The sequence below is a fragment of the Eleginops maclovinus genome, chromosome 19 (assembly GCF_036324505.1).
Source record: "Eleginops maclovinus isolate JMC-PN-2008 ecotype Puerto Natales chromosome 19, JC_Emac_rtc_rv5, whole genome shotgun sequence".
Classification (NCBI taxonomy): Eukaryota; Metazoa; Chordata; class Actinopteri; order Perciformes; family Eleginopidae; genus Eleginops; species Eleginops maclovinus.
Window position 1 is genome coordinate 8,276,664 of NC_086367.1, and position 22,324 is coordinate 8,298,987.

General features: G+C 41.8%; 1 protein-coding gene across 2 annotated transcripts in view; it reads right to left on the bottom strand.

Moving 5' to 3' along the window:
* The window catches only part of LOC134881768 (peroxidasin), a 43,088-nt gene that overhangs the window by 16,932 nt on the left and 3,832 nt on the right, over positions 1-22,324 (bottom strand). Inside the window, exons 2-11 of one of the 2 annotated variants that reach the window (XM_063909309.1) lie at positions 15,620-15,691; positions 14,577-14,648; positions 12,014-12,085; positions 9,853-9,924; positions 7,993-8,064; positions 6,925-7,094; positions 4,348-4,465; positions 3,996-4,165; positions 2,408-2,680; positions 1,579-1,854 (exon numbers count right to left, since the gene is read on the bottom strand). In XM_063909309.1, the coding sequence (XP_063765379.1) occupies positions 1,579-1,854; positions 2,408-2,680; positions 3,996-4,165; positions 4,348-4,465; positions 6,925-7,094; positions 7,993-8,064; positions 9,853-9,924; positions 12,014-12,085; positions 14,577-14,648; positions 15,620-15,691 (1,367 nt within the window). The remainder of the gene's footprint in view (positions 1-1,578; positions 1,855-2,407; positions 2,681-3,995; positions 4,166-4,347; positions 4,466-6,924; positions 7,095-7,992; positions 8,065-9,852; positions 9,925-12,013; positions 12,086-14,576; positions 14,649-15,619; positions 15,692-22,324) is intronic. The other variant, XM_063909310.1, reaches the window with a different exon arrangement.

The following is a 22,324-nucleotide window of genomic DNA, read 5'->3' on the forward strand; positions in this document are numbered from 1 at the left end:
GGATTCTAAAACCAAATAATTCATTGCTTCATGTGGTAGCAAATAATGTGATGAGCAGTTACTAACGGTGGAACACATTTTCTGTCATTCATCAACTCATCTTCAATGTTTTCCCTTTTTACTTTAGTGAGCCTTTTAAATGATACACTTTAACAAACAGAATACAGGACAACGGACATTAACAGCTGTTTTCCATTTTTAACAGAGATTAAGTTGGTCAGCAATCACAAACCACTTAACTAACCCCCAACACACACACACACACACACACACACACACACACACACACACACACACACACACACACACACACACACACACACACACAACTACACACACACACACACACAATGATCAAATTCCTTCAAGGTTCCCATGTAGCAGGCAGCAGTCAGCCTGGGAAAATCCCACAAGTTTTGGAAACACACGGTGGGACGGGAGGCAGTCTCATAGCTGTCTGACACATGGTCTGACACTAATTAACTGCTTTTAAATCAAAGTTGAACTTTCGAAAACACAGGGTTCACTGCAGTCGACAGCATCAAAGCACAGAGAAATCTGGGATGTAAACACAGCCAAATTGAAAAGGCAAGTATTATTTGTATTTTAAGCATTTTCACCTTTAATGGACAGTTAAAGATCCACCACTGGTGAAGTAATGGTCAGTTGGCAGTCCCGATCAAAACATTTTTAATAAACTTAAAATCACTGTGGAATGGAAACAAGCTTTACTTCCAGAGAAGAAAAACAAATAGCCTTTCACTTTCTCCTAATGCTTTGTCTACTCTCCTGCACGTCACTCTCAGAATAAGGCATCTATCATACAGCATGGTTGTGGGCTTGTTCTGTGCTTTAACAGTGTGGGGGCCATTATGCAACATGTACTTTGTGCCATGTTAACAGCCATTACTACATGGAAAACATGGTGTCATCTCAGGATTACAGAGTGCCATGCTTTCCTATGTCAAGCCTGTAATTTTACACACACACGCACACGCACACGCACACACACACACACACACACACACACACACACACACACACTTCCATTTGCCTCCTTCAGAACAAACAAACATGCAAACACATACGGTATGCACATGCAGTGTGGTGAGGTAGCCGTACAGGCAAATAAAGATGCATTACCTGCACTGTAAATGTTCAATTGAAGATTTGTGTGTGAACAAGTTGGCTTTGAAAAGAGTTCTGCACAACTCATTTGATCAACTACCACTTCCCCTCCCCTCCTCCTACATTGTGTGTGTTTGAAGAGGGTCTTTCAGCAGTCACACTAGCCTGTGTATGATATCATTTCTATTGCCACCTGCCTTATGCCCATTTTAATCCTGGGGAGTGCAGTGCGGCCTGTGCTGAGCCGTGGCATCAGCTTCAACTGTGTAGCCAAAGTTTGACTTTTGAATGACTGCAGTGCATTTCAACCAGCAGCTGAATGGCTCCATCTTCTCTCCCACTTTAAGTGAACTGCACATTACATAAGGTAATGTTGAGCTCAAGCATTGTTTGCTTTATAATTATGCCCCATCGTTTACATTATTCTGAAGCCTCACCCTGCATCCTTACCTCTCTGCTGGATGCTGAGCTGCACGGCGGTGCGCACAGTCCCCACAGGGCTGACTGCCTGACACTCATACTGGCCCTCATCATGGGCTGCCACTCGAGTGATGCGGAGAGTACCGGAAGACAGGACCACATGGCGGCGATCAAGGGGTAATGGACTGCCCCCACGTGTCCAGGCAATCACTGGCTGGGGGTAACCACTTGCCTCACAGGGGAAGTCCACTGTGTGACCCTCCAGTGCTGATTGGTCCTGTGGTGTGACCGTGAACTGTGGGATTGCTGGGGCAGAAGTAAAAAAAAAAAAAAAAAACTTGATTTCAAACAGTTGATGGTGAAAATATACGTCCAGGGGATAAGGGGATCAGTAGGAGAACTTGTGACAGGTAATATGAGCCAAGAAAACATTAATTTTGTCAAAATGAAATCTCAAACTGATTACGACACACTAATAGACATATTTACATTCAAACATGTTAGGTATATAGAGGCTGACAACTAAAAGGTCCAGAACAATTGCAAAAGGGAATTCATCACATTTGAGTGGCATGGAGAGGCTTCTGTCATTGAACACTGTCCTTGCAGTGAGAGGACACAATGCCAGCGGAGTAGAGAGTCTTCAATTCAAATAACTTTGTATTGGGTCAGATCATCTGAGGTGATTGGTCCAAATGTCCTAAGAGATCATGTGTCATTCTGTAAGATGCACTTCATTCGAATAAATAAAAACAGTTTTTGATTTTTACTGGCTTTTAAAGAGTCCAAAGTTGCCGTTTCTTAGAGCATTTGAAGGAAAGTAAAACACTCTCCACCGAAGAGAAAATTGGGTTCCTACCTTGTACGATGATATATGCTGTAGCGTGTATGGTATCAACATTATTGGAGGCAAAACAGGTATACTGTCCCCCATCAGCCTGGACCACGTTCTGGATAAAAAGCCCTCCAGAGGGGGTGATGTTGATGCGAGCGTCGTTGGGCAGGGGTGTCCGATCGCCCTTGGTCCAAGAGACGCGGGGCTGCGGCTGGCCGGTGGCACTACATTCCAGGGTCACACTTTCTCCCACCAGCACCTCCGTGTTCTGCGGCTGGATCACAAAATTTGGCCGTGCTGAAAGAAAAGGGGGAGGGGGAAACGTGGAAACTGTGTTAGATCAATTAGGAGAGAGGTTATTGTGGTTTAATGTTTGCGCAATGGTCAAAAAGTATTGAGAAATGTGCATTTGAAAGGCCAGTTTCTGCACAAAGATCATCTGTGTATATTTCTGTCAACAAAAACTGCTAAAACCAACTCCCACGTGTATGACAACATTTGGTGGGGTCCTGTCCATATTTGGCCAGTGATTACAGTCAGAGGAAGTACTGTATGTACACAGTGAGAGGCCTGCTGTTTACATCACACTGAGACAGGAAATGCACAACATCTGCTCTCAAACCGTTTCTTTACAAGGGGTCGTCACTAAGGCCATCCATCACCCCGGCGATGACCCTTGGGTCACCTAAAGACAGCCGTGCTAATCTCCCACAGGGACAGATATGTTACTGTGACTGATGGATGTGTGAGTAATGTGTAAGTGTGTGTGTTTGTCTGGACAGAGCTAGACAGAATGTATTTGTGTGAGCTTGTCTCTTAGTGTAAAAATGCCAAAGGAAAATTTGACATAAAAGCCAGCAGGCTTTGCTCACAGCTCAGTGAGACATCCCAGTTATTCGACCTGCTGAACTGTGAGGGTTGCTTAGGTGCTGCTCAACGTGCAGACACCTTGCTCTGTTCTGATAACAGACAAAGATCAAACATGAAAAAAACTAAAGGTTTTAAAGGAATCTGGCTCACAGGGGAGAGGTAAAAAAATCATTATTTCACATTCACTGAAATTGGAAGAGAAGGCATTTGTCACACAGTGTGGTGTCAGAATAATCCCCAAGAAATGTTGTCGACGGTAAAGGTTCTGGATAAATGGTGTTTTCAACTGAATTAAATAAACACATCTTCTTTGAAGGGTTTGTGTTGTTAACACTTTATGACTCAGAGCTCATGTACAAACGGAAGAGCGAATTTCCTGCTAGGGGAATGCAGCGTTGGCCTTGGAAGAGGTCTGAGCCCTCCTCAAAGTGTGTATAGCATGACCCCCAATGACTCCACAATAAACCAGGAGAACTAATTTCCATCAAGCTATCAAATGCAGTCCATCAATGTTGGTATGTGGATCTGAACGTAAGAGTGGACATCGTTTTTGTCAAGAAGATCACTTTTCGGGAAGCAAGTGCCAGTCAGAGTTTTCCAGTTTAATCTGCGCTGTAGGTTAATAAACCTCGACACCGCCAGATTGGGATCGAGTCTGCATGAAATGTTCACAAAGCAGGTTTAGAAGTGAATAAAATTCTCCTGTGATAAGCAGAGGTTGACATTAAAAGCAGCAACTTACAGGGGGCTCCAAAATATCGCAGCGTGACCTCCGAAGTCTTGACCTCCCCGGCCACGTTTTTGGCCATGCATTGGTAGACTCCCTGGTCTGTCTCCCTGGTGTTCTGAATCATCAGTGTCCCGTCTTCCAGCAGGTTCAGACGGCTGTCATCACGCATATTTAGAGCATTGCTATCAGGAGGGCATAGAGACACACATATCAACCGATTAGACATTGTAAACCACCGGGTCCTAACTGGGAAAAGCTGACTGAATGACAGCAATGCATCGCACCAAACATATCATTTTGTAATTCATTTGATTGACACGCTTATAAGCAAACATTACATATTATGTGTGTTTAAGTGCCCTACTTGTTCCTGAGCCAGATGATTTGTGGTTTTGGGTTTCCTTCGGCCCTGCAGGTGAAGTAAACAGTGTTCCCTGAGGTCACATCCACATCCCGCGGCTCCGATGTGATCCTGGGTACCTCTGGAGGAACAGAGACAAGCATGGGAACATTACTATACACAGAATGTACATTTATGAGTCCCTGTACAGTATGCTGAGTCCATCAGTCTGTTCTTTGAACTGAGCCTCTTGTGAATTGGTTTAGTCCTTTCAATGATGCTAGCAGGGAGTCTGTAGCTGATCATCATGCCTTGGCAGACATTCTCAACAGTAAAGACAAATAGTAGACTATCCTGTCTGGGCATATTTACCGAGCCATTGAGGGCAAGTGACACTGTCAGTTCATTAGCCTGAGCCGCAGAGTAGTCTAATTTATAACCCAATATAGTCAGCAGGCCTTAACACTTGAAACCCCCTCCCACTGAAAATACAAACCACTCTCGAGGAAATGATTGAAACGGCCTGTAATGTAAGGCCCTTTCCTTGCCAAGTCTATGTAGATGATCAACCACAACACCAACTACACGCGATCTGACAGATCATCAGATATCACAGACGCTGAGGTAAGGGATATCCACAAATGTTTCCAGCTCCTAAAACACGATACACATTAGGTTTACTTCTGTCTCAAAAGGAAGTTAAGCTCCCACACTCAGCCCTCACAAAGCAGCACACACTTTTTTCTGTGGTTCCTGCTAAACACACTCAATGTACAGACGGTAGACACATTTCAGAACTACCTCTACAAAGGCTTCTTTCCAATGCGCTTACATAAAGAACAAGCCGTAGGATGTGGGTAAATCTGTGTACAAACTCATAAGAAGCTTGTGAACTGTAGGCTACCCATCATCTTCATCTTCTCACCTAATTACTCCAAATAACCCTGGGGATTGTAATTACAGTTTTGTGGTAACCCAGCCTGCATTGTGGTCCAATAAGGAGGCAAGCCTGGTTCATCACAAAACTTGTGCAGGGTAGCACTTCATTTTTAAGAAGGATGGCTGTTTTGACAGCTGCTCGACCTGCCATGCATTGTTCCACCTCGTTTACAGGGGCAAAAAGGGAGTACAGGGAGGGAGGGAGGTACAGAGGGAGGTGTGGAATGACTTCCAGGGTGTTTTGAATTAGACATTCGTCCTCTGCTGCCCTGATATGCAGACAGATGAAGTGGATGGGGTAACGTTGAGCAAGAACGGGCAAGTTGGTGCCATCAAATTAGCTGCTGAGAATTAAGTGTGGTTGGCTTACAGTCAGCTGCCTGGCTCAGACTGAAGCGTTCAGTGGGAGCTGGAGGAAACCCTGAGATGAAGCAGTGAGATTTACTGCAGGAGCCAACCACCGGGTATAGGAACCAACTGGAAATCTGCCACGCAGACTTACAGTGATTTTTTCATATGCAGTGTTTAACGGTACCAATATAATTTACCCTGTGGTTAAGCATATTTCCCTTTGGATTGAAAGTTTGCAAAAAGTTCTCCACCCAAGGTAAACTATAGACATTTGTTGTGTTAATAGTAACTGTTAATCTGCACTGCTGTGTTATTCTGTGTGTAATGTTGTTTGTTTTCATTACACTATTTGAAAATAACATTTGCAGCAAAAGATATAAAGGCAGTCTTCCAGATGTGTATCTGTATTATCTGGCATTTGCTGTCAGGTATCATCTGACCTTTGCTTATAGAATGTAATCACATTTGATCTAACCTAATCATCGCTGTTTTTCTTCACATATATAGTGTTGATCTGTCTCTACCCTATATCAATAGCAAACTGTAAAAAAAAGAACAAATGACAAAAGCTTAGGACTCCCCCATCACACCCCATAACACAAGCATACATATCATACACAGGCTGAGCAGCTGCTGGTGGTCTGACACTGAAGAGATCAGAGGCCAAAGAGGGTCCCGACTGACATTTCATCCAGACCAGAGACACAGCTGGTGATGTATGAGGAGTGAAACAGCTGTGTTCCCACAGACGTCAGACACAAAGAGAGGATACACCTGTGTCTGCACGAGTGACTCAGGGTGACTACCCATACATGCTCTCTGCTGACAGGAACACTGCAGGTTTTGAATGTGGACTTAGTTATGGATTAAATGAAGATAGTATGTACAGAAATAAGAACATGGAAACCACACGCAAGCTGCTATGCAAACATCTATGGCTTCATGTATGCTGCCCTGATATGTGTTCCTCTCAGTTTAATACTAAACTTCCAATGTATAACTAAAGTAAAGACATCTTGTGTTGCTTTGTGCAAATGTTGTGCCGACTGTATTTGGTGGTGTTAATGATGTGGAGATAAAAACCCTGCTTTTATAATAAAAAATAATAATAATAATACATTTTATTTGGAGGGCGCCTTTCATAGCATCCAAGGACACCTTACAGGGCGTAGGGTAATACAGGGAGAGTTAAAACAGTGGACAGCCGGGGTAAAACAAGATAGATCTGCCTTTACACGCTAATCTAAACACACAGCCTTTATATTTCAGGATTGCCATGTTCAGTGGAAGGTGTGGTTATTTTCTCCGTACCACAGTTGAGTTCCTGGGCGGTGAGTGTTGCCACCGATCTGCCCTGCAGGCGGCTTGGATAATCACAAGTGGCAGCAGCCTGGGCATTTCCCGACTCAGCATACTGTTTCAGCAGGTCAGCCAGCCACAGCAGCTCACAGTCACAGTTTAACGAATTGGAATCCAGTCGCCTAAACACACAGATAACATGCACAGACACATAGCAAGTAAGAAATTGGTTCATGTTAAAGCTGTTATACTGAAATGTAGCTGTGAACTTGTACCAGCAGCAGTGTAAATGAACTAAAACTGCTCTGGCATGGCTAGGCCCACTCAGTCCAATAAGTGGGGCTCAGCAGGGACATATTGGAAGACACTCTCCTCCTGCCGTGGGAAACTCTCTCTGTTTGGCATTTATTCTATTTAATGATCCAGCTTTCAGTTCTAATACAATTTTTCTTTTATCCATAATAAGTGTTCCAGAAGATTTATCCGTCTAAGCTCTATTGGATAGTGCGTCCCGCTTTACCTTTAAGTGTCTTTGTGATCATTTATACATATTATATATTTCCTCTGACATTAAAGAGTCATGATCAGAGTGAAGCCAATGCCAGTCTGCTGCAGTTTCTTTTAGTATATGTTCAAGTTCTGGCCTAGGATCTGACAAATACTTAAATGGTCCTTCATGGGATGAGGCCAAACTGTGGATGTTTCTACACTGCCTGTGGGCTGCAGGAGGTTAGAGTTTAAAGATAATAGTCCTCATGTTGTAAGACCACAATTCTCATATTACTGGGAAAATTAAGCATATTTTGAAAAGATGAATATTACAATTTAAATGGAATACACTACACAGTTTTTTATCCCCGCTGCAGCTCACTCAAAACTCAAAACTGCGGGGAGGGCTGAGAGACTTATGATAGAAAGCACCTTGCAGCCAGAGTGTGAGAACACTGGAGTGTGGTTACCTGGCATGAAACAGAAAACAGGCCCCACTTGATAATGGGTGTCATGGGAGTAAGCTACAGAAATGGATAGAGACATGCATTTAAACACAGATGTTTGAGGGACACTTTTTTTTTTACTTACAATCGCTTCATGGACTGAAGGTGAGAGAAGGTTCCCGGGACTAGCTGGGTGATTCTGTTGTTGTGCAAAAACCTGAGTGAAAGACAGAACATTTTTCAGAAATACATTTTTTTAATAGTGGAACAAATATGGAGTGTGTGCGCTTTGTTAATATCATTTCATTTTTCATAATGGACACAAACATGATTATTTCCCCAGACATTAAGGTTCCACTGGACGCCCCCGGAGACTTATATTGTTCTGCTATAAGTAGACATCAAAACATGTCCCTGTTTATGGAAGGCTCTGTACTAAACTTCCCCCCAAAAATCTTAAACAGCTACAGAGGGTCAGGAGGATGTTCGATGCATTATTTCATCCTCCATCCCAAGTTGTAGAAACCCATCTACATACACTGGCCACTTCTGCTTTGACTATGGAGATATTCCCCAACAAGCCACTCAGACTGTGCATCAGGGAATTCCTTCCCTCCCCTTCCCCCCCTGGTTTGCAGGTGTCTCTCCTTCTTCTTTCCCTCCTCAGTGACTGGGAAGTATGGATGAACTGGGCAGCCACTGGCCCATAAACAGGGATAATGAAACAGGAATTTAACAGGGCTCCTGCAACCCTCAGACATCTGGTAGAGCGTTTGAGAAGCACCATCACATCTGCACGCTGTCAAGAAAGCTCATATCCTGAACGTATGTAGGCATTGCTGACAGGTTTACTTTGACTTCTTATCTTTATATAAATATCTGGATTCTTTTTTTCATTTTATCTTTTTATTGCACATTCATACTTTTATTGTTTTTTTATTCTATTCTAAAATGGAGCAACTTTAACGAAACCCAATATGCTCCAGGAATAAAGTATTCTGGTTCTGATATTAAACATCACAGAAGAACCACAGCTACATTTCTGAATCAATGGTATGCATGTGGTTATGTATAATTGTGGTCAGAGACAACAATATTAATATCACTATTTCATTTTGAAGTAGCGTGCAGGATTTAAAAGGGACCTGTATAGATGTAAGATATTTGTAACACTTTTTTACTGTGTATATTCCCCTTAAACTAAGAACGTTTGGTTTTCGTTAGCTTATAATAACCAGGGTGCCAGGTTGCACCACCAAGTCACAAATCCAGTACTGACTTACAGAGTCTCATACAGCCACGGTGATCATCAGCAGAAGGCGGGGTTTATGATACAGCATTCAATATTCAATTAACAACCTGGCTGCTGGATGCCACACTGCTCCATTAGGAACACCTTATCCAGATTCCAAGGGAAAACTCTACATGTAGTAAATCACGATGACTGAAGTTAAACTACAGAGTTGGAGGAACCTATTCCAATAGAAGCGATACACGGTAGTATATCATCAGTGATGTTCTGATTGATTCCTATCTGTGGAGGCAAATAGCTCAGCTCCGTGTTTAATGAGGTCGAGATTCGTTCTCGACCCCGCAGTTTGATCCAGGTTTCTGAGTGACACAGTCGTGATCTCATTCAGCCCCCCTGGTCTATTTTTCTCTGACTGATTGTCCCAATGCGAGTATTTTTGGAAGCAGCATGATTAGAAAATAACACAAATCCAATATATTTCCCGACATAGGTCCTAAGTCATCTGTTCAACAAATAAACCACGGAGGGAAAGGACAATTGCATCATCTCACAGCTGAAAATAAATGAATGTCATGGGAACCAAATATAGGTTCAGAATCTTGACCTGCCTGATTTTATAATAAGTCCATCTCGCCAGTTATTGCTTTATGGTTTCTAGGAGTTGCCCTGGTGAACCCATTTGCTGTGTTGGATCTTTTTAAATTAGCTTAAATTGAGCATTTAGGTTGAAAAGGTCAGAAAGGGTGAACTTACAGTCGCTCCAGCTTTGGTAGGTGAGTGAATGATTCTGATTCCAGCGACTCAATGTTGTTGAAGTGTAGGTACCTGGAGAAGAACAGAGCATAGACAAAGCACAGTCAAACTGGATTAAGGATCCCTGTCCGACTAAATATAAGTTCATTGTTCTAGAAGGGCCTAAGGTGTTTTAATTAGAAAACTGTTTTAAAAAAAATCGTTTTCTACTTTTTTTCTGTTCACCTGTCTATCCCTTGCACTTCAAAATACCCAAAAATAGTTTAAAAAAAAGGTGACAGGAGGAATTTGCACATCCATCTTGGACAGTTGATGTACTGGGTATGAAAATATATGGCTGAAGTTTGACATGAGATTGCCCACAGGTGAAAAGCAGGAACAGCGAATACCTCATGGAACGCAAACACAATTTATGCTCCAAAAAGCCTCTGAGCTGAGAAAACATAAATCAAAGCAGAGGCTAAGAAATGAAATGTCAGGGAAATCAAAGTGATGGCAGGTTGGTAACTGTAAGGATTCAGTTGGTTTGTTTGGACAGGGAAAGCACAGTCAAAGGAGCTGCAGCAACAACACAGACACAGAGAAACTGAAGCAGCATAGAGTGTTAAATATAATGCTAAATTCCTCTGGATGTCTTCAACACTAGAAAGTCCATTTTAGTTGTTTCTTTAAGTGTATCTCAACTGTTGATTTGTTTCTGTACTTTTAAAAGCTGTACTGTACATCCAACATTTTATCTTTGGGTGTTGCCTAGTGTTGAAAGGAGCCTGGACAGAAAACAACAAAATGCAGATAAGCAGAAAGACACAACGGTTTAATCAAGACAGCACTAAGTTCATTTTTAAGTCACAATACCCCTCTAGTTTTCAGAGAACATCCCATTCTTTTTCATTACACTTTCATTACTATTTGAGATCGACTTTGCTGTTAGAACAACTTTAGATAGTGATAAAATTAAAATAAATCAGCATTGTTTTATCTGTAGAGAATTAGAGAATGTCTTACTTTGCATCTGTGTGTGTGTGTTACTTTGTGATCCCTAACAACCTAACTGGCCTGTTGATAAAACACAACAGAGAGCTGGGGCTATTATTAAGAAGAATGTGACTTAAGGCTGAAGAACGATTAAAGTATATGCAATCTGGCCCAGAGCTTGTCACCCGCATATAAAACCCTTCATTATTGCGGCAAAACTCAAAACAGCTGCCATGCATGGAGCCCGATGTAGGGGTTGCTCTGACTTGGTGAATTTGTGTTGCTCTGTTAAATAAGTAATCGCCTCCAATAAGAGAACAGAAATCCTTAATCTGCTAAAAAAAAAAAGTGCAAATCAACCAGTTTAGTTATAATTATGACACAATGGTTTTTTGACAAACTGGGAAAGAAATCTTGTACAATTCTATAATCACAATTCATACAACATCAAACGACATTGGCTAATGTGTTGTTCTTGTCAAACATGCAAGTACGGTTTCAAGAAAAAACAGGTGTGTTTAAAGACTCACAGGAAGCAATTACATGTCATCACACAGACTTAACACACATTATGCACTAAAGGGTTCTCAAAACACTTAGAGCAGCAGATCGGAGCCCAGCGGACGTTCTGCAGTAGCAGGAGACACGCACTGCAAGTCAAGCTTTGCTCTGAAGCAGCAGCTCAAGCACAACACTACTAGCAGCATGAGGCTGGGTGTCATGCTCTGGGCTTTGCATAGGGGTGGCAAATATCTGTCGTCCTGACCACAAGACATGCGACTCATGCAAAAAGGGTCAAAGAGGGTCAGCGCGGCATACAAGGGTGGGTGCACACACGGCATGCATGGTGGCGGTGGAAAAGTGGATAGAGGGGCGCACGCAGGGGGTGGAGGTGGGAAGTGACACGGTTATGAAAATTGAACATCATGACCACTGGGTAAGGCCCACACAGTCATGTCATACAACGCTCATAACAGCTCAAGAAAGATGCCAATATTTGTGAAATGCATCACATGACATGTAACAATGCTGACCTTACCAGGGTTCATGAACAGTTGTTTAGCAATCTCTCGGGAATGGGTGGGAGTGGGTGCTAGAGGTTTTTTATAGACGGAGAGACAGTAGGGGGAGAGGAGCAGTGTGGTCGAGCAGAAGGAAAAGGTAAATGAGGAGGTTGGTCACTTACAGTTGCTCAAGAGAAACAAGCCCCTTAAATGCTTGTCTGTCAATTGATTGGATTTCATTCTTGTACAAATAGCTGGAAGGAGAGATAACCAGTAACATTAGTAACACACACACACTCACACAGGATCATCTGAATTCTGTCTTGTTATTATGAGAGAAGGAAGAGGGGATCTTATCACAAAACAGTTGTCTGGTTGCCATGATATATGATACTGTAGACTATGTTTTTAATGAAGTATAAACTGCACCTCCCTGCTTTATTGAAATCACTAGTCCAACAGTAAAGGTTAACATCTACATTACACAATCAGACCCAAAGACTGAGATATGTGCACACCTCATGTTAACATGGTGTATCACATACAATCATCAATGGAAATTAGAACTTGAAAAAGACTGCAGCATATTCAGGATTAATATGGGATTTTAGCACACTGAAAGACATGTTTTCCATCCATCATACATGTTACAGAAATGTGATACTATAAAAACAATGTCCTAAGGCTCTGCCCTTTACTCTCCCATGTGTCCCTCTCCAACACTGCACTCATGATGAGACACGATGAGAGATGGAGATCTTCCCACAGTACAAGTGACGCAACGCATGGAAAAATAAACATCCTCTTTTATAGTTGTATGCCTTTCTCAATGATAGAGCCCGTCTCTGGTAACGCTACCCAGACCCTGGCAGAAGAAAACAGACATACCAAGATAAACGACTTTATCAAGATGTAATATGTCAAATGATTCAAAAAGCCCAACTAAGCAAGAGACAATGTCCTCATTCATGTTGCAAATGACCAGGAATCAATTAATGAAGCAAACCAAACGATTATTGCATTTCCATGCCGAGTTATTCCAAACATTACTGATGATGGTAAATTAAACTGGAAGGGTAATGTGTGTACTTTGGGTGACAATAGATTTGATTCTTTTTTTAATCACAGATTTTAGGTTTAAGAACCAGGAGGATTCTTCCTGACTGCGTCCGATCACTAAAGATCACAAAAACCCAAGAATATACATTCAAACTAAAAGAAGGTTCAGTATGGACCTAAGAAAGTTATATTCAAGTGATTTGATGCGGAACTAAATCTGTGTTCCTATAGTCACTGCACTGATCGACAATTACAGATGGTTGTAAGGTTACAGAACAACTAAAAATAAATAAATAAAATCAAGGGCTCGCAGAAAGAGGCGCATTGAACTCTGTATGACTTGTTTATAGGGGTGGCTGTGGCAGAGGGGGGGCATGGGCCGTTAGGGTTTGGAGGACATGAAAGACGACAGGGAGTGGACTTTACAAAGGTTAAAAGGAAGTAAAGAGGAGAGACGGTAGATCCCATCTAGCCCCCCAGCTAGAGAATAGTGAAACAATTCGAAGGGAGATGAAGGGGGGGGGGGGGATGCCTTAGCCTAATCACTAAGGGGAGGGGAGACAATGGTGCAGGCTTTAGATCAACTCTACATTTAAGTGCGAGGGCCATGTAGTTAAAACAGCTACAGGGTTCACTTACACACAAAAGGGATACAGTATATGCCAGGAACAAATGTTTGTGTTTGGGTGGAATGAGGAGAGAAAAAAACAAAAGCCCAATGAACCCCTCTACCCTCCCTCTCTCTCAGAGCTGTTGCTTATGATCCTGTCTCATGTGTGTAGTGCTTGTCCTAAATATTATCTGGACAGGGATGTAAGAGGTAGGGCTGCCCCTTGACAGTCCATGTGTCAAATGATCTGGAGGTGACCCCTCGGTTCATTTGGAAATATTGAAGTGGAGACAGACTTTGTTTAGGCCAATAAGTTTGTATGACATGATATTCTTCTATCCTAGCAGGGCGAGAGAGTTTGCTTAATCCAGGCAGTTTAGACTATATCTATTAATTGTGATAAGGCAACATTTTCACACCCAAAGAGCATGCTTAACGGTCTTATACAGTAAAGCCTTGATGTCACGCTACTTCTTTCCCACACACAGACCTTTACCATGCATTGTATTACATATTTTACTTTATCAGCCATGCAGACAGCTAGCCTTGTCTAATCACAGCTACTTGGAACATAATGTTCCAAGCAGGGAAAGCAGACCATGTCTAACAGAGCAGAGACAGTGCTCTCACCACGACTCCAGCCAGTGGGATGGTACTGTAAGTGACGAACAAAGGGAGCAAACTAACAATCCCACAGAAACCTTGAGGCTACACACGCCTCGACAATCTGTTCTCAACCCTGCCTCCAGGTCACGACTTCCAGACACTTAAGTAGATGGGATCAGACAAAGGGAGCCTGTTTATTGATGTCTTTTTTTAACGCTGCCCTGATACATTTCTACTGTCTGAGCAGTCTAGAAACATCAGCTGTCTCTCAGTTACACTCAATAAGTGTTTTTCTTCTGCAACAAAAGTGTCAGACATGTTTCACCATGCTCCCTCTTCTGTTTTCGGAACAAATGTGAACTCCTTTAACAGCCAACTATGAAGTTTGAAAGGAAAAAGGTACTGCCACATTTTCTGAAACTATCACTTGACCTTAAAAGCGAAACAAAATTGACATGAGGGCAACTTACAGATATTTGAGGTTTTCCAGGTCTTCAAATGCCCCCCTGGGGATCCTTCGTATATTATTGTTGTTGAGGAGACTGTAGAAAAGTGAACAGGGGATATTTTTAACAACAAGGACAGTTTGTTTGGGTTAATTCTAAGAGAAATACATCAAGCTATTTATTCAAAATATATTATAATGGCATGAAGGAATTTGCATTAGTTGTCTCCTGACCTCTGGCACAGTCAACGTTCTGAAGTCATCTGGTAACACAATTTCATATTTTTCTGGGATTTAAAAGCAGCTGCAAGTTGTAATTGCAACAGTTTTGTGATTTGTAGTAATATAGTACATTGGGAAATGTCACTGTACTTCAAAGGCTGATGGTTTTTAGGTTATGATATTGTTCAGTCTGTGGAGCTGCAGACTGAAACCATAAAGAGCTGTTCAGGATTTAAAGCTCTCAACCGTCCACATCGCTGGCTGGCTGATAGGAAAAGCCGGCTTTCTCCTGCTTTAAGGGACTTTCTTTACTTTCAAACTAAATCTAAGCCACTATGTTAATAGCCTGCAACAACTCGTGTTTTTAACTATGGATATACAGAATATAACTGTATTAACACATCTTCACTTTTTAACATGGCATGTTTACTCTTCCTATTTTTGCGTTTTTCTTCTACCTTTCTTTGCAGCTGCCACAGCAGGCATGGAGGAGAAAACCTTTTAATAATGTTAAGGTGTGTCTGATTTATTTGAGCAGCCAGCTGAACAGTCTAAACACTGTTATTATTGCATAAGCTCATACATGCACACATTTTTCTTTATTTTAAGAAGGTTGCTAAACATGTTGCCCATGAAACACACAAACATTTGAAACATTACAGATCTTTAATTAGCTCAGCAATGCACCACGCAGCAGGCTGGACATATGATAAATAGCCCAGTGGGTGGAAGTGGAAAAATAAATTCCTCATAGATTACGAGCTGACCTACATGTGTGAAACCATAGCAGAACGAGCAAGAATCTGCTTGTCACGTCAAAGAAGAGGAGCGGGGACAAAGACTTACAGTGTATTGAGGTTCTTTAATTGCTTGAAGGAACCTGGTAGTAAATCCTTGATTTTGTTGAACCTCAGGTCTCTGTAGAAAAGAAGAAAATATGTTAATATTTAGGAGAAGTTGTACATGAATACATTTTACTTGAAAGATCTCTAAATGTTTTGAAAGCATGCAATACACAGCTGCATTAACTCAAGTCAACAGCAGAGCCTTCACATAATAATCCTGAAGGATAATTGGACACATTACTCATTTCAAAAGAATGCCTTTGTCAAGCTTTAATCATGTGGGCAGATTTATATAACATTTGCCCCAAAGATAACAATCACAAAGCCAGTGGCAGCAGTCAGCAGGTCAGAGTCTCTCTCCTTCAGCCTCTTCATTTAAAGAGGCTGTGTAATGATAACGTAACTTTGAGATGGCACTAATCACTCTTGGTCTTCCAAAGAGTGACTTACCGTGATGAGGTAAAGACCCTGCAAACAGCCCTGTGAAGGTGAAATCATTCTGAAACCCTTGAGGCGTTACAAGCCGCAGAATGACAAGTTGTTTGAAATTGGAACATGTCATCTCAACAGTGATGTTATGTTTATGGAACTTAGGCGGTAAGTCATCTGATCTTCAACTAAGCCCGTTGCTAAACGTATTTTAACAAGATATTCTGTAAGGGGAACCAGCATTTAGAGAACTCTTATCCAGAGAAACACAGTTTATATCAAGGTCTTTAGGGTCTGCTTTGACCCACAACAACCAAAGATCTTTAGCATTATTTGACAGAGCATGTCACCTGAGAGTAAAGTCTATAGAAAAAACCTCCAGCCAAAAAGATAAAGGAAGCATTTGGATGGAATCAAAGAGCAGATTCATCACTGTACTGAGGAGAGGAAGAACTACATCAGCCTTTTTCTCTAGAATGGCTCACTCCCCCAGAAAGAGTTTGGGCTGTCGACCAGCATTTCTGTTAGCCAATGACCTTCCAAAGTAAATCACCTTAGACCGGGTCACACAGACATAATGTGATTGTGGAAAACTGTTAGGACAGCCTGAGAACTCTGAGATCAGTCTTATTTTCAGTTTGAAGGCAATATTAAAAAACAGCTTTACCGCTGCTTTATGTTGTTAAAGGATGCGTGACGTAATCCTTTGATTCATTTACCTTGTGTATACAGTATGTATTCATTTGCTAAGCATTTATCTTGTCCATTTCCCTTTATTCACATAATGCAAAGCAGCGGTGACTCCTTACATTTCTGAAAAGATGACGTCCAAATAACAAAATCAACTGATTTCATAGCCGGTGAAATGTTTATGGGTCATTGACTCTGTAAAAGCCTTCACATATGGGTCCAATCAGAGGGAGTCTGACTTTTTCATATGCTGACTTCCTTTCATATACACTGTGAGCTAGTGCAAGAATTCACTCAGAGAGCTTTCTCGAGCTGACATGCTTTGTGTGGAACATCCTTCAGACAGCTACTATATTGTTGTTTCTGGCACCACCTTCTGTATGTGAGGATCATGAATCAAACAATAAACCCTCACAATCAGAGATAAAACAATGCTCCATCCCAGGCTATAATAGGGTAAAATTAACCTTCAAATACATTTGAAGTGAAGAGAGGGGTGAGGGTCTTCAGTGGGAAGATCAGGGATCAGTGCGAGGTGAGTAAGTACAGCACCCTCAGGAAAATGCCTCTCTTGAGGCAACAAGCCCAGGGTACAGAGTGCACTCCCCTGACAAGCTGAGGCAGGGGCTGCCAAACTGCCTCTAGCTCAGAGAGATGTGGGTGGGGGGGGGGGTCTACATGCTGGTTCAAGCAGCACCCATCTCCAGGTGCATAGATGAAAGCCCTCTCTCTCAATTCTGCTGAGGTGGGTCTAAAGTAAAATGAAGGGTCATAGGGTCAAAGCTTTACCTTGAACTGACTCAACCAGTGGTCCTCTACACACACAATCACACACATACGCACACTGTGGACTGACAGCAGCACATTTAGAACAACTAACAAACTCAGACTGTGATCATTTGTTAGCTGAAGCTTTTGTCAAGGTTGGTTGCTGTTGTTTTGATCTGTGTGTCACTTTAACCGTTGAGATGACCCTGTTTCTTTATTAAAAAAAAGGCTATGTAAGGCCATCAGAGGGTTGTCTGTGTTTAAAGCAAAAGCATGTAGGGTATGTAAAGGCTCAGCTGAGTGTCCTTGGGCTGATGACATGGCCACTCTCCACTAGTGCTCGCGGGCTTGCATTGAGTGAAACTGAAAAGTGGCTTTTGACCACAGAATGGCAGCTGAGGCCTTCTGTACTCTGTGTTTTAACTGTTAATAAAAAAACCTTGAACGGTTGTCCAAACCTTATCTATCGATGCATCATAACCCGAACAATGATTTCTTTCACAAACAGCAAAAAGGCTGGCTTTATAATACTCTTTTCAACAGCTCCACCTTAATATAAATGCTGCTGTCGCATACATCCAATCAAAACCTCCAGAATTGTTTGTCTACAATTAAACGGGAAGTGATGACTAATGTTTTTCAGATGAACAAGATGGTCTATGAAGCTGCTGGGTGATAGTTCACAAGGAACTAGAGAAGAGCAGCAGTATGCATAGAGAACGATGAGTAGACAAGGCTTTATGGGAAATTCCTCAGGAAATAGTCCCCAGAGACCGCTCGGATGTTGTCACAACAAAATGTGCACAGATTGCTGGACATTTTGTGGTATTTTTTCCAAGACATCAAATCAGTCTGTTAACTCCCAGTCCCATAATGTGTTTTGATGGCACAGTGCCAAAGGAAACCATAAAACAGCAAGGGTAACTACCCTGTACAAGGGCTGATAGACTCATTTGGATATTACTTAAACAAAAAGGCTGAAAGTAATCAGTTTCCCCGGCTCAATAAGGAAGGAGCGATGGGAAAATGACAGTAAGAGCATTGCTATAGTAAGGGTAGAACCAACAACATTCATTTTTCTTAGTGAAAGAAATATGTCATTCACAAAAAGACAGGATGGTTGGCATACAATGTATCATGCACAATGATTAATCAGAGCCAAGAGACAAAGGGATACATTTCTCTTTAAATAAAAATGGTTAATCCCAGAAAGAGCTACATGGTGTGCTTTAGTAATGCATACAGTGGGGCAAAAAAGTATTTAGTCAGCCACCAATTGTGCAAGTTCTCCCATTTAAAAAGATGAGAGAGGCCTGTAATTTTTATCATATACCTCAACTATGAGAGACAACATGAGGGGGAAAAAAAATCCAGAAAAACACATTGTCTGATTTTTAAAGAATTTATTTTCAAACTATTGTGGAAAATAAGTATTTGGTCAATAACAAAAGTTCATCTCAATACTTTGTTATATACCCTTTGTTGGCAATGACAGAGGTCAAACGTTTTCTGTAAGTCTTCACAAGGTTTTCACACACTGTTGCTGGTATTTTGGCCCATTCCTCCATGCAGATCTCCTCTAAAGCAGTGATGTTTTGGGGCTGTCGCTGGGCAACACGGACTTTCAACTCCCTCCAAAGATTATCTATGGGGTTGAGATCTGGAGACTGGCTAGGCCACTCCAGGACCTTGAAATGCTTCTTACGAAGCCACTCCTTCGTTGCCCTGGCGGTGTGTTTGGGATCATTGTCATGCTGAAAGACCCAGCCACGCTTCATCTTCAGTGCCCTTGCTGATGGAAGGAGGTTTTCACACAAAATCTCACGATACATGGCCCCATTCATTCTTTCCTTTACACGGATCAGTCGTCCTGGTCCCTTTGCAGAAAAACAGCCCCAAAGCATGATGTTTCCACCCCCATGCTTCACAGTAGGTATGGTGTTCTTTGGATGCAACTCTGCATTCTTTCTCCTCCAAACACGACGAGTTGAGTTTTTACCAAAAAGTTCTATTTTGGTTTCATCTGACCATATGACATTCTCCCAATCCTTTTCTGGATCATCCAAATGTCCTCTAGCAAACTTCAGACGGGCCTGGACATGTACTGGCTTAAGCAGGGGGACACGTCTGGAACTGCAGGATTTAAGTCCCTGGCGGCGTAGTGTGTTACTGATGGTAGCCTCTGTTACTTTGGTCCCAGCTCTCTGCAGGTCATTCACTAGGTCCCCCCGTGTGGTTCTGGGATTTTTGCTCACCGTTCTTGTGATCATTTTGACCCCACGGGGTGAGATCTTGCGTGGAGCCCCAGATCGAGGGAGATTAGCAGTGGTCTTGTATGTCTTCCATTTTCTAATAATTGCTCCCACAGTTGATTTCTTCACACCAAGCTGCTTACCTATTGCTGATTCAGTTTTCCCAGCCTGGTGCAGGTCTACAATTTTGTCTCTGGTCTCCTTTGACAGCTCTTTGGTCTTGGCCATAGTGGAGTTTGGAGTATGACTGTTTGAGGTTGTGGACAGGTGTCTTTTATACTGTCAACGAGTTCAAAAAGGTGCCATTAATACAGGTAACGAGTGGAGGACAGAGGAGCCTCTTAAAGAAGAAGTTACAGGTCTGTGAGAGCCAGAAATCTTGCTTGTTTGTAGGTGACCAAATACTTATTTTACCGAGGAATTTACCAATTAATTCATTAAAAATCCTACAATGTGATTTCCTGGATTGTTTCCCCCATTCTGTCTCTCATAGTTGAAGTGTACCTATGATGAAAATTACAGGCATCTCTCATCTTTTTAAATGGGAGAACTTGCACAATTGGTGGCTGACTAAATACTTTTTTGCCCCACTGTATATACAGTATATTGTTAAATTCCTTTGTTTGTCCTGCAGCTTTTTAAGCACCTGCGAAACTCCTGCCTTACATTTCTCAAATGTATTTAAATGTTCCTATTTAGAAAAGACAACATTAACAAAATGCCTTCGGGGCACACTGTTTCTCAGACAGAACTGTAGGTTGAGAGGAAGCACTGAGGGGATATAGGGACAATGTTGGTACTCATTGGGCAACATGTTACCATACGTATTTCACATGCTAGCACTGCTCTACTCTATTATTACTACTATTAGAGTATTTACACATCAACATTACAATCTACATTTTAAAATGCTGTATTTGCTTGAAAAGATCTTGAACTTTTGTTCTTCGCCTATTTACTTTACCACAAACAAGAAAACGTTGCATCCCAGCAAAGCTAACATCTGCTCAGGTCTAAGACAGACAGGCAGCACAGCTGAGAAATATATATTATTTCAGTTTGAGGACATCGTCTGATTTCTGAAAAATCAACATAAATACAGTTCAATGACAGCTGTGCTTTATACTCAGCTACGTACAGGTATATAATGTGGGACAGAAAAAGTCAGAGGACAGAAAGTTGTCTTCATAACTTTGCTGCCCTATAATTCCCTAATGTAACTGGATTTCTCACTCAGCTGGGTGCTCTGCTGAGTAATAGCTGTTCAGTTCTCTGCTGCTCTCTGTGGTCATCTATACTGTGTTTTATTGCAGCTGTATCTAAAACGCATAAAGTTCTCCTTTAAATATTTGTTCTGTTGTCAGACAACTCAACATTATACAATTGTTGTGACATTGCAGCTCATAAACAGCGCACATTAATCAGCAGCCATTCCCACACTGCCGTTATAAAAAACAGATTTCATCATGCCAAAGCCGTCTGACAAACCAACAGAAATCCATGTTAATAACCAACTCAAATCCAGCTTGATACGCTGCTTTGTATTTAGCTTTGATGGCATTTAAAATGAAAATCACTGAAAATGAGGTGAGTGATGGATTTCTTTTTAACTTAACTGGCACTGGTACGACACAGTTATGGTAATCAGGAAAAAGCTAAGAGGAAACCTGCAGGGTTAGGTGCCAACTAGTGTGCTGGATCAATGTGCTGTAAAAGTGTGTTGCTGAACTGACAGGATGTAGCTTTTATGTATAAACTGTCTAACTGCTCAGAAACTATTTACTAAACTGGCCGTCATAAACACTGAACCATTCTCAAAGCACTGAAACCAAAAGTATTTTGCACTGACAATGATGTGCACATCTGTAACCATAGCATTTACCATATTTTAAGTTAGTACTGATCTTTTTATTTACAACGCAAACAAATATACTATGACTCCAGACTTTTCAGTTGAGGACTGTAGCTGCAAGGGAATTTTTAGAAGATGATTCTCTAGATTCTAGTCTGATCCAAGAAGACGAGTGAACCTGGCTGCTGCCCAATTCCACCAGCATCTGAGATCCATGTGTGGACCTACTCTCATTTTCTCTCTAGTCAGGGGAGTCATTTGGCTTTGTGACACATAGACAAGTGGGCTTGCCAAGGACTCTTGGGCGTACGTGAGTCACTCTTACTTAGACAGGAACATGGTCGGCTCCTTGCTTGGTTGGAGGAACCGGGATCTCCAAACATGGCAGCGATGGTTTTCTGGAAAGCACATCCCATGTTAAAATGACAACAAGGATATGTTTCTTGTCAAGGGAGTGCTGGTGCACAGCAAAAGGCTTTCCTTAACCACCGTCCCATCTAGATTTCCTCTGAATAATATATTCTTAAACTGAGAATTGTAAGGTATTGACCACACAAATTTATGGTGGTGCACAAGAACCATTATTAAGCCATTTTAAATAATTTATTAACACAGACTTCTTCATTCTCTCTCATGGAGAAAATCAAGCTCCAGTTATTCTAGTGCTGACTCATTGATCATCATCATAATTGTGCCACTTATTGTCTTTCTCTTG